This window comes from Chelonia mydas, chromosome 11 (assembly GCF_015237465.2).
Source record: "Chelonia mydas isolate rCheMyd1 chromosome 11, rCheMyd1.pri.v2, whole genome shotgun sequence".
In the NCBI taxonomy this organism is placed as follows: Eukaryota; Metazoa; Chordata; order Testudines; family Cheloniidae; genus Chelonia; species Chelonia mydas.
The window spans coordinates 2,368,855-2,379,519 of record NC_051251.2 but is presented as its reverse complement, the minus strand read 5'-3'; the positions used below and the strand labels follow the sequence as shown (position 1 = coordinate 2,379,519).

Genomic DNA, 10,665 nt, shown 5'->3' with positions numbered 1-10,665 from the left:
TTTCAGACCCAGCTCTGCCACTCAGGGGCTGCTCCTGCAGTCGCAAAGGATCCAGGTTTGTGTTTTCAGTGCAGCAGACCAAACCTTCCCTAGGGACTGAGCTGGCCTTATGCAAGCGTGGAGGTGACATGTGGGGCGCGGAAGGGAGGGGATTGAACCGCAAGTGAGGAATGTGGGATAAGAGGGAAAATCCTTTCATGAATTGAGAACTGGTTAAAAGACAGGGAACAAAGGGTAGGAGTAAAAGGTAAATTTTCAAAGTGGAGGGGGTAACTAGTAATGTTCCCCAAGGGTCAGTCCAAGGACCAATCCTATTCAACTTATTCATAACCTGGAGGAAGGGGTAAACAGTGAGATGGCAAAGTTTGCAGCCGATACTAAACTGCTCAAGATAGTTAAGACCAAAGCAGACCGTGAAGAACTTCAAAAAGGTCTCACAAAACCAAGTGATTGGGCAACAAAATGGCAAATGAAATTTAATGTGGATAAATGTCAAGTAATGCACACTGGAAAAAATAACCCCAACGATACATACAATATAACGGGGGCTAATTTAGCTACAAGTAATCAGGAAAGAGATCTTGGAGTCATTGTGGCTAGTTCTCTGACGACGTCCACGCAGTGTGCAGCAGCAGTCAAAAAAGCAAACAGGATGTTAGGAGTCATTAAAAAAGGGATAAAGAATAAGATGGAGAATATCTTATTGCCCTTATATAAATCCATGGTGCACCCACATTTTGAATACTGCGTACAGATGTGGTCTTCTCATCTCAAAAAAGATATGCTGGCATTAGAAAAGGTTCAGAGAAGGGCAACTAAAATGATTAGGGATTTGGAACGGGTCCCGTAGGAGGAGAGATTAAAGAGGCTAGGACTTTTCAGCTTGGAAAAGAGGAGACTAAGGGGGGATGTGATAGAGGTCTATAAATTCATGAGTGGTGTGGAGAAAGTGAATAAGGAAAAGCTATTTACTTGTTCCCATAATATAAGAACTAGGGGCCACCAAATGAAATTAATGGGCAGCAGGTTTAAAACAAATCAAAGGAAGTTCTTCTTCACTCAGCGCACAACCTGTGGAACTCCTTGCCGGAGGAGGTTGTGAAGGGTAGGACTATAACAGGGTTTAAAAGAGAACTGGATAAATTCATGGAGATTAAGTCCGTTAATGGCTCTTCACCAGGATGGGTAAGGAATGGTGTCCCTAGCCTCTGTTTGTCAGAAGGTGGAGAAGGATGGCAGGAGAGAGATCACTTGATCATTACCTGTTAGGTTCACCCCCTCTGGGGCACCTGGTGTTGGCCACTGTGTGCAGACAGGACACTGGGCTGGATGGACCTTTGGTCTGACCCAGTCTGGCCATTCTTATGCTCTTATGGAGAGGAATATGCAGCAAAGATCTCCCAGAGCAAGGTCATGGTACCCAGCAGCCCTTGAGATTCAGGGGAAGGGGCTCTGTTTCCAAGTGAGAGGATGCCAGGAGACCATGCGGAGCAGGAAGGGATGTGAATGGTTGTGGGGGAAGAGGTGGAATTGAGTTGCATCTCCAGAGTGCTGGGGCTAAAGAGAAGGGCAATAAATAGTCCCAGGTGTCTCCCCCATGGTGTGCTTGGGTGTCATGGCCCACAGTTAGCAAAAGGAGTTCCTGTTTTGCGTGACACATTGGGTTTTAAAAGCCTGTTGCCCTCCAGCATGACCAGGGTACAAGTGTGACAGGTTGCCCCCCTTTAAGGTGCTACCTGATGTACTGAGATACCACTGAGCCCACCTGTTCTGCCAGCATGGGCCCCCTTTAACCTGTCTTGCTGAGCCAGGCTCTTAAGCCTCCTCTAGCGCACACACAGGCTGGGCCACACCCTGCTGCGGAAGGACACAGACACTGAGATCAGCTGTGGGAAGACTCAGCTTAAGGGACTTGCCCCAGCACTCAAGTGCCCGGCTCCTTTGGAGTGCAGATCCAAAGGTATAATGTCTTGCGCTGTATAGAAAAATCTGCACAGCGCGAACTCATAAAAATTCGCGCTCTCCCTCAATGTGAAGAGAGATGTGCACAAGTTCTTGCCCCCCCCCCCCCAGTTAGAAATTGCACAAACTGGGTTTAACAATAAACAAAACAAATGTATTAACTATAAAAGGCAGATTTAAGTGATTATAAGAGATAGCAAACAGAAGAAAGCAGATTACTAAGCAAATAAAACAACATGCAAACTAAGCTTTATACACAAAGAAACAGATTATAAAATGTTATTTCTCACCCTAAATGTTGAATTAGGCAAATGGCAGAGTCTTGGAAGCCAGCAGCACTGGCCTGCAGCTTGGAACTTCAGGTGCTTTCACTCACAAGCTGGATGTCCTCCCAGTCTGGGCTCAGCTCTTCCCCCCCAGTTCAGTTCTTGTTTCCAGGTGTTTCCCAGTGTCTCTTTGGGCGGGGAGACAGAGGAGAACCACGATGATGTCACTCCCCTACCTTATATAGCTCTTGTCTATGGGGGGAATGGTTTGTCTCCCAGTGGAAAAACACCAGCATACCAAGGGGTGGGTCCAGTACCAGGTAACTCCGTCCCATGTCTCTGCAGGGTCGTAGCGGCCATTACTTGCAGGCTGCTTGGAGCGTCCACAGGAAGACTGAGCTCTTTCACAGTCCATTGTCTCTGCTAATGAGCCATCGGCCCTCTCTGGCTTTTCCATTGTTGTGCCTGAAGGGCTTGTTGTGGGTGTCACCCAGAGTAGCACATTTGGAATAGATACATGGTCAATATTCCTAACTTCAGATACAGAAATGATACAGGCACACAGATTGGATAATCACGTTCAGTGAATCAGAACCTTGCCAATGAGATCTTACGTGAGCCATCTGGCATAAAGTGTATCTTTGTTATGCCATATTCATATCAGAACCATATTTCTAGGACGAATATAGGGTGTAGCATCACAACAAGTACCTTGGCTCCCAAAATGTCTCGAAGTGCTGCCCCGCATCTCCTCTCATCTGAGCCGTGTAGGTGCCCTGGGGATCTCTGTAGCAAAGACAGATGGGCAGGTGTCATGCTCTAGCCGCCCTGCCTTGGTGTAGCGTATGTCAGCCCAGGCACATGGCGGAGATCCTTCTCGAGGGCCACTGAGATTCCTCCGTGGCGATGATGGAAACATGCCACGCGTGCCGCTGCATGGATGGACTTTACTCTCCGTTGAATTCCTTGTGTTCTAGGGCGGCCGTCAACCTGCCCCTGCTCGACCCTGGGGAGCCTGAAGCTGATGCAGAAGAAGAGCTTCCTGATGGCTTGGAAGATGGCTGCAGTCAGGATGAGGAGGAAGAGGAGGGTTAGTGCGGCTGTCCCAAGGAGAGCTGGGGGCTATGTGTATGTGTGTGACTGGGGATCGATGAGCACTGCTCTCCTCGCTTTCCAAACAAGCCAGCTGAGGATGCTTGGCTGGGATGTGGAGAGCTAGGTGTGAGTGAGGCCGTGGGCCATGGCTCCTCAGGAATGTTTGACCCAGGTGTGATGGATTCTCCCCCCACCATCACCACCACTGGAACTGGGGTGCCACTGAGCCCTCTGTTTCACCAGCTGGGGCTCCCTCTCACCCCGGGATGCTGTGACAAACTGCGGTCCCCTCCAAGAGCTGTGCTCACACAAGCAGGGACACACCCAGCTGCAGGTACATGAAGGCTTCTCCTCAGCCACTCAAGAGCTGCCAATAGAGTGAGGCTCCAGCCAGAAAACCCCCAGCTCCCTAGCCTAGGACCCCGGAGCTGTACTGTTCTGCCCTGGTCAAAAGCCTGACCAGTGTCTGAGTTATTACCCAGCTCTCCACTTCTCCAAAGGAAGTGGACGTGCCCCAACTCTGGTCCCTGGGCAGAGATTTTTCCCCAAGCACTTCACTCAAACCGCACGGCTTTTGGTAAAATGTAAAACTGGTTTATTAACTAAAGAAAGAGCGCTAATAAGGGATTCTGAGGGGTAGCAGACAGATCAAAGCAGATTACCTAGCAAATACACAAAACCGCAATCCAAGCCTAATATACTAAATAGGGTTTGAATTAAGCAACGTCTCACCCGGTCAGATAGACAAAAGTCCACCAGTGTTTCATACATAAGCAGGCTTCCTTCTTTCCAGTCTGGGACCAGCACTTCCCCCAGTTCCGTCTTTGTTCCTCAGGTGTTTCCAGGTGGAGTGTGGGGAGGGGATTGAGGCCCCATGGTGATGTCACGTCTCCCTTTTATAGCTTATTCCATATGGCAGGAACCCCTTTGTTTAAAGCCAAGCTGCCAGCCCATTTTGTGGAAAAATACAGGTACCAAAATGGAGATATTAGGTGAGGCTAAGGCTTTCCATGGCCCGTTGTCTGCTGACGAACCATTAACTTTGGATAGTCCATTCACAATGTGCTGGCTAGGCTGAATGTGCCCCCCCTTGTGGGTGTTACCCAGGAGCAAACACCTAAATACACGCACATAGTCAGTATTCATAACTTCAGATACAAAAATGATACATGCATTCAAATAGGAAAATCCTATTCAGCAAACCATAACTTTTCCATTGACACTTTACATGACATAGGTTGTAGAAGATCTATCCTATTCCTATCACTATGGTGAATATGGGTGCAGAATGTCACACCAGGATCTGGGATTCTCTGCCCCAGAATTAGAACTGGTGTTTGGCTGGTTGTAATTGCAGGCCCTGTGGGGCATTGAACAGGGATCGTTTGAAACCCCTGTGCGTAGCCCATCTGGCCAGTTTCCTATGACTGCTTGGGGGCGTTGAGGGAGGCTGTGAAGAGCATTGGTGGTCCTTGGGTTTCAGACTCTTTCCCTCATCTCCAACAACATCCCCAGTCCTTGTCTAATTTAGTCTCTCCTCCTCCTGCAGGCGAGTCAGACAGCTCCTCCGTCACAGGTTTATCGCCCAATGGCTCTGTGGCTCTAATTTCCAGGTTAGTTGCTCTAAACGGGGTCCAACAGCAGAGTGGTTGGTGTCTCGGGCAGGCGCTTGGCCCCTTGGCAGAGGGAAGCCATTTTGGTGTAGGATACAGAGTACATGTAGTGACTGGATTTCAAATCAAAGTCAGCTGATTGGAGGCATTCTGTCCCCAATACAGACTAGTCTGCAAATACGTTTAACGAGAAACACCTGTTCGCTAGCTGCAGGGTAAAGCACCTGTCTTCAGTTCACTCCTATCCCTTCGTTACTCCTGGGCACAGGTTGGGATTTGCCCCAGCTGGACTTAGTTGCGGCTCTCTGACAGCTGCCTGGCCTCTGGCAAAGGAGCTGGGTTGCCAGGCACCTCGCTCCAGTGTCTAAGGGACCAGTCTGAATGTCACAAATGGCCGAAGTGCCTGGCCCTGCTTGGCCCCTGGGCTCCTGCATCAGGGAGCGACTAGGCCATGGAGACAGCGCGTTCCTCTAAGCCCTCGGAAATGGCCCCCTGGCAGGAAGAGGGGCGCTTGCTCTGACACAGCCTGTGCGGCTAACCTGGGCCTCGTGCTCCAGGGCTCTCAGTGGGATGCCTTCCGCCATCACTAAACTCACTCAGGAAATGGAGCACAGGAAAGCTGCTGGAGTCGGTTGCTGCAGGTGTCCTCGAGTGAGGGGTGAAAACTCCTGATAGGAGGGACAGCCACGCCCTGCGAGAGTGTAACGTCCCTGCGGTTGGCGGATTGGGAGGGCTGGCTTTGTCCCGGGCTGGCAGCTGTACAGGGGCAGATCTAGGGAGTGCAGATCACTTTGGGGTAGCTTCCCCCTCCAGTCAGGACAATGGAGTTCCACCTGACCCTTCCCTTTCTATCAGCTAGGCTTCCTTGCTGCCCTGGAGCAGAAACAGCTCAGCCTCTCCGCGACCGGCCTCAGAGCCTTAGATCCCTTCATGGTGCCGGTTGCGTCACGGAATCTCTGAGCCCCTGGGGGTGAATTGCAGGGAGCTGGTATTGAGAGAGGCCGCCGGGGAGCTGTACCGGGGGATGCCCGTTTCTCTGGACCTGTTGTCAGTGCCTCGTCCCTTGTCTCAAAACAGTCCAGCCTTCTGACCCTCCCTCCCTTATTTTCCAGGAATTGTATTGAGTGTTTGACCCAGCCACTTGAGGCCCAAGAACGAATCCTCAAACCAGCTCTCATATGCAGTTTATTCCCCACCGTGCCTCCAACCATCTACTTCAGTACTCGGGATGAGAAAGGTGAACTGGGTTTGAGCACCTCTGAGTGCTGAGAGCAGAAAGGGGCAGGGAGGAGCCATGAGCACGGGCCGGGAGTGGAAGGAACCGGAAGTAGTGGAGGGCTGGAGTGAATGGTGGCACAGTAATGCCAGTTAGGTGCTCCCTTCTCATCCCGGGATAAAAGAACAAGTAACCCCCTCTGTGAAATTAAAGGAATAAACTAAAATGACCACCTCCACGGGTTAATTCTTAAAGCTGGTGGAACTCCCTGCCCCATGTTATTGAGGCAAACAGTTATGCAGGGTTAAAATACCCAAAGAGGTTAGAAATGGTTGTGGTTAAGAACGTCTGCAGTGAGGTTGGAGAGGGGGAGCCTTCTGTGCCTCGGGGCAGCAGCTGATCATGAGGTGGTGCCAAGAATGCAGCTCTCCCCCTTTGCAGAGTTAATTTCATTCCAGGGGGTCTTGCTCCTTTCTCTGAAGATCTGACCGTTCCAGCTTCCAGAGGCTGCTGATCCAGACAACTGGCTGGTCAGTGCTGGGATCGCAGTCCCTAGAGTGTTAGCCAACGGGAAGAGAGAAGATATTAGACGTACTCGTGGGCAGAGCTCCGGGGTAACTGGCAGCCCATCCCCTGCTTGGAAGGGTCCAAGTGCTGTAGCGGGCTTAAGAACATGGAGAAGCTGTCTGCAGTCTTCCCAGCGTGGGAGAACAAGGGGCATTTGCTCTGAGGGTCTCCGGCACGAGAGGGATTGGTCCGTTAGACGGAAGGGATCGAGCCCTGCTGGGTGGTACTCTCCCCGCTCCATTCCCTTCAGTTATCACCCTCCAGTCCTTGCCCTCCTGTAATAACTTTACCTGCTTGAGCTTTCTGTGGTCTGAGCTAAGTATAGAGCTCTGCTTCACCTTTCCTCCCAGGCTGTCAATCAGCTAGCCCCGATTCACCCCTCAGGGTAAGCTTGTAAAGGCATCTGGGTTCCTTCAGGACAGAAGGGGCTACAGAAAGGTGAGCTCTTGTTTTCCCATCATCCCGGACGTTTGCAATCACTTCTTTCCCTGCCAGTGGAGAAGCTCCCCTGGGAGCAGAGGAAGCTGCTGCGATGGAAGATGAGCACCGTCACCCCCAACATCGTGAAGCAAACCATCGGCAGGTCCCACTTCAAAGTCAGCAAGAGTAAGTCGGCTGAGTTGACAGGCGCTGAGACTGTGGGACCATGGTGAGCTCCCTCTCCCAGCCTGGAGGGGAAAGCGTCTCATCCCTCCCACGTCTCATCCTGCTGCTCACAAAGGGGGAAACCGAGGGCAGTTCTGCTCTGGGCCTGCGTTGGCCTTTTCGCTGCTGGAGACTAGAATTCGGTTAGGTGGCAGGAGAATACACGTAATGGTCTCGGCCTAGCCCCTCAGCCACGTCGCCAACGCCGCGAAGGTCTTCGCAGAGGATGGCTTCGCTAGCTGTTTCTGCTTGACATGCCCAGGGCTGGGAGAGGTGATTGTGAGTCCTCCTGCGTCTCCTAGCTCAGTGGTTCGTTCCCTCTGCGCGCTGGGGAAGCGGTCGCGTCTGGTTAGATGGGTGTAACTCATGAGCACTGAGCTCCTGCTGACGTGCAAGTCTGAAATGAGGGGGCAGGGAGAAGCCGCCTTAGATCATTCAGCCCATCTTCCCCCCTACAGTGTGTCCTGCCAGGCTTTGACCAGTCTAGCTGCAGGGCTCCTACTTGTGTCAGGACACCTGTCCTCAGCCCGGTGCATAGGGATTATAACAAGATGCCAGCAAAGAGGCTCTGTAGTATAGTGGAGAGGAAGCCAAGAAGTCCTGTATTCTCCCACTGCCTCCCATTCGCTTTGGGCAGGACGCTAACCTCCCTGCCTCAGTTTCCCCGTCGGTAAAAAGGGGTCTGGTTAGTTATCTGCCTCCCCGAGTTGCTGTGGGAATTAATTCACTAATGTATGTGTGGTGCTTTGAAGATGAGAGGTGCAGTCTGTGTGCTCAGTGCAGGGTGTTCTGCACCAGTGATAGCTTCACAGGGAAACTAGCCACCTAGAAAAGCTGGAGCCTAGCCAACATGGTTGGCTTGGCAGAGCCGGAGGGGTGTCAGTAGCATGCATGCCTGCTTCCTGCTGGCACTGTCTAGGCCTCTCAATCCTGCCCCTCAGGGGTGAGTTGGGGAGAATGATCCCGCATTCTTGTTTAAGATGAAATCTGGGCAGGTGGTGAATTTGGTCCCCAATTTTGTCTAATCTCCTCCAGAAAGCAGTGACTGGTTGGGCTGCTGGGGCCATCACATGAAGTCACCTGGCTTCCGAGCCATTAAGGAGCATCAGAAGGTATGAAAGCGTCGGGGCTCAGTGCATGCAATGCCGTCTGGCCGAGCTGCATGCGCTTCCTTGGATACCCATTGCTACGGGCCGAGGAACTCGGCCAGGGTGGTACCTTTATGGTGTGCAGTATCGAGACCACTTCCCCAAAACTCCTGCAGTAATATGTGCTTCTCTTCCTGGGAGAGGAGAAGTGAACCCTGACAGACCTAACGCAGCCAGGAGCTCCCTCTGTAACAGCTGCGCTCCGAGATCCTTGCAACTGATGCTGGGCAAAGGGTAGTGGAGGAAGATGCAGTTGGGGGGGGTGTCTGAGGGGAGGGTAGAGCAAGGGGGACCCGTTTTACTATGTGCCATGCACATCTAGTCTGATCCTTGTTGGGTGAAATCTCCAAACTCATCGGTTTTGTGGCTGAATCCAGGATTTGAACCCAGGGCTGCAGAGTTGCCCGTCTCCTGCGCTGACCCCCTGCCCCCTTTGACACCAAGCCCCTCTGTTCACGTTGGCTCAGGGCTGTGTTTGCAATGAGGCTTGTGGGGTTCTAGCTTCTGTGTGGTCAGCCTGAGCTGGATCCAGATACCACCCTGGTGCGGACTGGACGAATACAGGGAGTAAGGGGAGCTAAGAAAGTGGATAAATGTCTGCCAAGGGTGCTGCTTAGGCTTTGGGCTTCTGCCGGCTTGGTTGCCGTAGGTGCACGTAACGCTTTGCCCCATAGACATGCACATCACCAGGAGAGGCCTAGTTCAAGTAGATACAGTATTTTTAGGCCTTGAAGTGCTAGCCATAAAATGGCATGAGATGGTTAGTTCATGCTGACCTTGCTTGGGGGCCGGGGGGGCTTGAAGGAGAGGGAGGGAGGGTATCCCATGCATAGGGGCAGTGTGGAGGGGGAAGGCAGGGATGTGGCCGCAAAAGGACACCTCTTTACTGCTGTTCGTTTGGTTCTCTCCCAGTTAAACCACTTCCCTGGCTCATTTCAAATCGGGAGGAAGGATCGTCTGTGGCGCAACCTGTCAAAGATGCAGGCTCGTTTCGGCAAGAAGGAGTTTAACTTCTTCCCCCAGTCCTTCATCCTGCCCCAGGACATCAAGCTGCTGAGGAAGGCCTGGGAGGAGAGTGGTAGCCGCCAGAAGTGGATCGTAAAACCAGTAAGAACCAAGCGGGGCCAAGTGACTTACCCTGCTGCCGCTACAGCCAGATAAACTGATGGCCTCTGGTGTGTTTTCCAGCCGGCGTCAGCCAGGGGCATTGGGATCCAGGTCATCCACAAATGGAGCCAGCTGCCCAAGAGGAGACCGCTGCTGGTGCAAAGGTGAGTTGAACCTTTCCAAGCGTCCTTTGCTAAGAGCAGGTTGCAAACAGACATTCCCAGGGGAATTCTGTGCCAAAACATTAACAGTTCTGCGCACAAGATTTTCAAATTCTGCATATTTTATATGTCAAAATAACACCCTATAATCACGCCAGTTTTAGTTATTTTGGTAATTTCAAACCTGTCGGCACAATACAGACAACAAAAAAGATTCAGGAAATTCTTTTGACAAATAGATTCCTTACTAGGCTTATTAATACAGAACTCTAAATAATAATTCATGAAAACTACATACAGAACTCTATTTCCTGCCCCCCTCCTCCCTCTCAGGGAAGGAGCCTGGGAATGAACCTGAAGGGCTGTTGGGGGTGGGTGGGAGGAGTATGGAACAGGTTTTTTTAGGGGAAGGGGATTTTTAGGGAGTTGGGGAGCCTTCCCCATGCAGACCCTGGCTGACCCCTAGCCTCTCCTTCAGTGAGGCACATCTGCCCTGGCTCAATGCTGGCACCCCACTAGCTCCTGAGCCTGTGGCCCAGTCTGCCCCCGCACTAGCCCTTCTGAACCGCAGTCTGTGTCCCTCTAGCAGCCCCATGTGCATCACTCGATCGGTCCACTCCCCATCCTGCCTCCTAACCTGGCTCCGCAGGCAGGGCTCTGTGATAAACTCGGCCAGCTGCTGGCTGTTACTGCCAGTCGGCCAGCTGCTATCTTCTCATGTCTTGCTTACAACAATCCTGCTGATACATCCCAGAATGGTGTTCGCTTGTTTTGCAACAGTGTTACACTGCTGACTCATATTTAGCTTGTGGTTGACTGTGACCCCCAGACCCCTTTCCTCAGTGCTCCTTCCTAGGCAGTCATTCCTATTTTATATGTGTGCAC

The 10,665-nt window shown here is 51.7% G+C and overlaps 1 protein-coding gene across 7 annotated transcripts in view; it reads left to right on the top strand.

Moving 5' to 3' along the window:
* TTLL4 (tubulin tyrosine ligase like 4) overlaps positions 1-10,665 on the top strand; it is a 45,214-nt gene that overhangs the window by 16,595 nt on the left and 17,954 nt on the right. For all 7 annotated transcript variants that reach the window (XM_043525405.1, XM_043525404.1, XM_037912364.2 and 4 more), the window contains exons 3-9: positions 3,206-3,318; positions 4,873-4,936; positions 6,049-6,173; positions 7,215-7,325; positions 8,400-8,476; positions 9,425-9,619; positions 9,701-9,783. In XM_043525405.1, coding sequence (XP_043381340.1) covers positions 3,206-3,318; positions 4,873-4,936; positions 6,049-6,173; positions 7,215-7,325; positions 8,400-8,476; positions 9,425-9,619; positions 9,701-9,783 — 768 coding nt within the window. The remainder of the gene's footprint in view (positions 1-3,205; positions 3,319-4,872; positions 4,937-6,048; positions 6,174-7,214; positions 7,326-8,399; positions 8,477-9,424; positions 9,620-9,700; positions 9,784-10,665) is intronic.